At 51.2% G+C, this 5,639-nt stretch overlaps 2 protein-coding genes across 2 annotated transcripts; both read left to right on the forward strand.

The window, feature by feature from the left end:
- Positions 1 to 550: 550 nt before the first annotated feature.
- STEHIDRAFT_110904 (uncharacterized protein) lies at positions 551 to 1,336 on the forward strand (the record flags this gene model as incomplete). Its single annotated transcript, XM_007304046.1, has 2 exons — positions 551 to 639; positions 790 to 1,336. 2 exons carry the CDS (start codon positions 551 to 553, stop codon positions 1,334 to 1,336), a joined length of 636 nt encoding a protein of 211 aa, XP_007304108.1.
- Positions 1,337 to 3,434: 2,098 nt separating this feature from the next.
- Positions 3,435 to 4,194, forward strand: STEHIDRAFT_156705 (uncharacterized protein; the record flags this gene model as incomplete). Its single annotated transcript, XM_007304047.1, has 5 exons — positions 3,435 to 3,462; positions 3,655 to 3,682; positions 3,751 to 3,793; positions 3,851 to 3,859; positions 3,919 to 4,194. 5 exons carry the CDS (start codon positions 3,435 to 3,437, stop codon positions 4,192 to 4,194), a joined length of 384 nt encoding a protein of 127 aa, XP_007304109.1.
- Between the last annotated feature and the right edge of the window lie 1,445 nt (positions 4,195 to 5,639).

Below are 5,639 nucleotides of genomic sequence, written 5' to 3' on the forward strand. Positions count from 1 at the left end.
CCGGCAATGCGATCTGTTCGTCCTAATTCACAAAACTCGCAAAGTTACCGAAATACCCCCAGATCACCCCGTTTCCCCTACCGATCTACCCCCGGGTATCCAGTACCCCCACCCTAGCATCCCTACTATTATTCTACCATTTTTCCGTATTTTTATCGGCCACCGTTCCATCCCTATTCACCCTGCCATCATCCCTGCCCATATTCCCCATTTTATCCATATATAACCCTGCCCGTTTCAGCGTATACGCCCTACCTACCCGCTGTACCCATTCCCCAGCATCCCTACCTCATCCCCTACCCCCTACCCTACCCCCAGGACCACCCCGGAACACCCTACCCCGTCACCCTGGGCCACCCGGCCACCCAGAATCACCCCCCGGCCGCCCCAGTAGCCAGCCCAGTACTGGCATTTATAATTCTTGGGCCAGAGGAACCTTTGTAAAGAATCCTATCCTTACTAGCAGGTACCTTTATAAAGGAGGTACATCATCTGGTGGGGATGGTGGGGTATATGTTCGCACTGAGGGATGGATAAAAATACATACAAAATGCGGGAAAGGACAACAATAAGAGGAAACGCACCACAAAAAGGACTACAAATAGTTTACACCGCTACGTCGAGTATCGGGCCCGTAAAGTGAGATATTGGGGAAGTCGGGTCGGCGGCGTTGACGTCGAACGGCTGCTGGGCCTGCGAGAGAACGCGAGGGAAAACGAAAAGAAGCACGAAGCGAGGCTGAGTGAGGAGCGAACGAATAGAAGGCCGGTGTGAGAACATTGATGACAGCAACGACGTGGCGGAAGGCACGTTGTCGGAGGTGCCAAGGACGGCGGCGAAGCGCGCGAACAAGAAGGAGAGGGCGGGAGGGCGAGAGGGCGAGAGGCATCACGAGCGAGGTCCGAAGATATTACGAGAAACGGCGGCGGGGGCGAGGAGGTCGGTGGCACCGGGTCCAACGATGAGGAAGCCAGAGAGTGGTCATGGCGGGAAGCGGGAGGGTGAGAGGGCGACAGGCATCGCGAACGAGGTCCGAAGAGATTACGAGAAACGGCGGTGGGGGCGAGGAGGTCGGCGGCGCCGGCGCCAACGGCGAGGAAGCCAAAGAGAGGTCATGGCGGGAAGCGCGGACGAGCAGGGAAGCGTGCTAACGAGCAACGATGGGAACCGGCGCGAACGGGCGAGTCACGCGGTGATGGCGGCAAGATCCGGACATCGTACCCAAATTGGAGGCAGTGAGCGGAATGTATCGGAGGGAGCGCGGAACGTGGATAGGACATCCGACGCATCCGATGACATTCCGAAAGGCCCCCATAAGGAGCGAGCCCATTCATAGACAGAGCTCCCTGTTTATGAACAGGTTCTGTCGCCCTATATAGGGAGGAGGTGTTTGTAAATAGGTCAGTGCTAACTACCTTACCTGTTCATAAATACTTAGCAAGATCTGGTGTGAGCAGGACAGAGTCACGTAGACTCCCAGAATTGTATCGCATTGTGTGTAGTGCCATGTACTTCCGTATTGAACGACGGCTATTGCCAAGGAAGACGCGTGAGAGCGGTTGCTCCGGTGGCAGTACAGGCCCTTTTCAGGTGCTCGTTCAGGCGAACAAATAAGCGCCTACGAGCATGTATGACGTAGTGTACCACGAACGGCTGCATTCCAGTCTTTGCAGCGTGGACACGATGACGTCGTGTGGATGCACGCATGGCCGAAATCTTGACCTTCGAGCAACTACACGACGTCATACCATCTCGTCGTTCAAAGACAGATGCATGCAATCATGAGGACCGCAGACACAGGTGACGGATAGTGAGACGGTCCGATTATTGCGGGACTTCGACGACGATCAATTCTTGCAGGCGCACAAGGTGCCAATTTGGGAAGAGGACGATCGAATGGGAAGAATGGACCAATTGCACGAGGTGCTAGTGGATGAAGATGATCACATGAATTTACTGAGGGAGACGGGTCTCTGCTGGCGGGGTGCAGAGAATGAGACCGATGAAGGGCCACTGCAAGAGTATACCATGTCAGCGTAATGTTCATAAGCGAAAGCAGATAATGTGGTGAAGAAAGGCGCATCGCGCAGAAGCTGCGGTGCCAGCGTGGTATCACACACGGAATGTGTGACAGTTTCAGACTAAAATAACCAGAACGTCGAGAAGTGCTGAGACAACGGAGCAGCGTAGACTGCTGAGCGGAGTATGAAATGTGTACGGAACTGTGGGGGAGATGACGGCCCCACGGTTCCGGGGACGCCTCGCGTGGTTTTGTTCTGAGCTTATGTAATCAAACCCAAGAGCATGGCAACACTAAAACATAAAAAGGGCCACCCTGTTGATATCAAACGAGTGCAAGGACAGGGTCAGACATAACAGAACTGCATCTATCGGAGGTGAAAGCATGCATATCATATAGCCATAAATCCACGCAAAGAAGGGAGCGTGCAACAGAGGAACACTTGGCAAGAACAGTCCAGTACCAGGATCCATGACGTCGTGTGGTGGCATGAACGGCAGAATCGCAGCCCTTCGAGCATTGACACAACGTCATTGTGGTCCAACACGAAAAGGCGCGGAGTGAAAGAAAAGAACGCACCAATGCTCATCATATGATCATACGAAACAGGCAATAGATTGCGGCTACAGACCATGCCAAAGGCATGTAATCTTGAGGGAATATGGGTGGGTCGCAAGAGCCGCAGCCCGTTTCAAACAGCCCCGCAGCGGGTGTAGCAGCGACAAGGATGGCGGGAGGAGCCAGAAGAGATATATATACAGAACACTGCGGGGGCCGCGGACGGCTCCGAGCACGCGTACGGAGAGCGAGATCAACAAATGGACGTGTCGTGCGTCGCGTCGATCACGTGCCCGGCAAAACAGCGAAGCAGCATGTCATTCCCAAAAAATCTCCCAAAATGTCAATTTCGTTGCCCGACACTAAATATCACGGAAAGACATTGACAATATGAAAAACAGAGCATAGTTGCTATTTTAGAGAAAGTGAACGAGTGGATAATATTTACAGCAGTTTATCATGATTTACCTCGACGAGCGCCAAATAGAACGCAATCATAGTGTGGCAACCGCGCCACAGCATATCTGTTGTTTGTGCATGTTTACGTGGGGGATCGTTTGCTTGTGCAATTACGGGGGTGGGAAGGACCTTTCAAGCAAGGTAATCTTGAAGTGCCGGGCGATCGATCTTATCTTATCACGCACGCTTGTTTGCTCCTGGCAAACAAGCCAGATCTCGTATATATATTCATGGACTCTCATATGTACTCGGTATCTTACTTGTAACCTTCGTACCTCTTGGAATACCATCCGCACCCTCGACGGGCAGGCGGGTACCGTTCTCTCAGGCGCGAATACCTCAAGACCAAGACCCCAACCTCTTTCACTGTGTGAGAGGTCCACGGTGCCATACCACAATGTTTGAAACCAGTGAGAACTCGGATGGTGAGCACAACCTCCGCCAATGCCATTTCTTCATTTGGCGATAAAAACCATCACACAACCATCCAGAGTGATATATTCTGAACCTTAACCCAAGGTTTGCCGCGTATTTCTGATGTAACGACATGACAAGCGCTCAGGAACCCGCGCTCGTCGCCGAGTTCACCCAGCTGAACTGAACTGACGATTGACCAGCGAGAATTGAGCAAGCCCTGTATTTCATGTGAGTCTATCATCCGGTCTCTGCTTATTACTCCCTCAGCCGCTAGCTAATGCAGGTTTATGAAACAGCGTCATATTCTTAGCCAATCTCTCCAACGTTTTGATGTATATTGTAAGCTGCACTGTCTGCTCATTTTGCCCCCGTCCGACTGATTTCTGTTGTCTACAGAAAGCACCCGTACGATCTCCCGCATACATCTCCAAATTAGAAGTGACTCACATCGTCGTATGCGACAGGCTCTTCTGAAGGCCACCAACACCGTCCTGGTCAACGTGTACGTCCCTCTTATGCGCTCTCCCCATAGCTACCCAACGCCGCTACCAGTCGCTTATGATTGGACCTTCCATGTTAGGCTGTCGGCCACCCTCATGTCGAGATTGATGATAAATCTTCGAGCGGTTGACGAGCACAAGTTCAGAAGGACGTGGGATGACAGTATCCCGTTGCGCGTTTTGGAGACACGTAGTTGCCACGATGCATCGTCTTCCTCAGAGGTCTTACCTCTCGTATAAGATACTTGTTCACAACTTTGGTGCAATGGCTTACAGATACGATACTGCTTGTATCGACTCTGACGGTATGATAACTCATCATGAGTTAGTGTTCTTTTTCGAGTTCTTTGGGAGCTGCACAATAGGGGATTGTTCAGCGAGCGATTTCATCCACTTCAGGGGCAGATGCGTGGCTGCGTGATGATGCTCAAGTGATGTTTTCTGATCATAATATATGCTATGAATGGAAGTAGATGGGACAGATTTTTGCGGTGCCTAACGCTCCAACCCGTACCACATCTTAGTCTCGCTTTCATCCTTCCCTTTTCTGTCGCAAAGAGCTCCACGGTAAGCCTTTAGCATGCGCGTAAACATTCGCTGCGGCTATCCATAGTATGCTAAAGACAGCGGTGTGCCTTGTTTCTTTTAGCAGTGATTTATGGGCGATATATTGTGCAAAAAATATGGTTGTGCGACATACGCACACGTTACGGTCCTTGGCGAAAACTCGCGCAACTTCGGTCGGACGCGTCCCGGTTGCGCACAACTTCGACAAACCACAAACACGCGCAAGTTATCTTTGGTTCCAAACACGCACAAGTTGAGTGACCTGACCCTATCGGTGTCTGGCTTACATTTTTCGGTGATTATCTAAATCCAAATGCTGGCCGGGGCACGTGTAGAAAGGTGATGGGTCATTTTCTGGGCCACTCGGCAGTGCGGCAACTTGAAGCTCCGACGGCACGAGCGGTGTGGCGTCTCAACCTTGGTTTTGACCAAATATTTCCCGCTTGTACTGATCTGCTTCAACCATTAGGTATCGAGAGAGAGGCTCTGCAGTGGTGTTTTGCACCGGTATGAGCCAACCCTTGGTTTTACGGGTCGGTGCAGCGCGGGTACGGGTACGGGTTTGGGGTTTTGTGAGCCGTGCAATACCGCGGTGTACGTGACGGATTTGCTGACACTGGAAGAATACATAGTCTTCAGCAACACATTGGAGTCAGGGCATCAGGCGTACATGTAGAAACATTACAATGTGAGCCGGGATCTCCGTGCACTGACATTGTAATGTGAGCCAGAACCTCTGGCTGCTTCTCAGGCGCTATTCTCATGGGATCACATTATAATGTGGCTTCCATGCTTCTATTGCATACCGTCCGCTTTTGGATTACTACTTTATTGATTATTGATTCGGCCTTCCTTTTCTTGCCTTATCCTAGGGTTTCACCCTAATTGGGATGTGACACTGGCTACTACTGGAATTCTCCCTGCTCCCTGCCCCTGCTCTTACCCTGCTCCCTTCCTATTACACTTCATTTTGAGCATACCAGTAGAACATAATAAGTTTTATGAGCATGCACAGAGCAAATCTTGAACATAAGTATCCTGCCTTAAAAGCCCTGCATACATTTCGAAAAATTAGCTGTTTTGTGTGGCCCAAATGTGGCCCAACTCCTCTCGCCCTG

Source organism: Stereum hirsutum (genome assembly GCF_000264905.1).
Source record: "Stereum hirsutum FP-91666 SS1 unplaced genomic scaffold STEHIscaffold_7, whole genome shotgun sequence".
In the NCBI taxonomy this organism is placed as follows: Eukaryota; Fungi; Basidiomycota; class Agaricomycetes; order Russulales; family Stereaceae; genus Stereum; species Stereum hirsutum.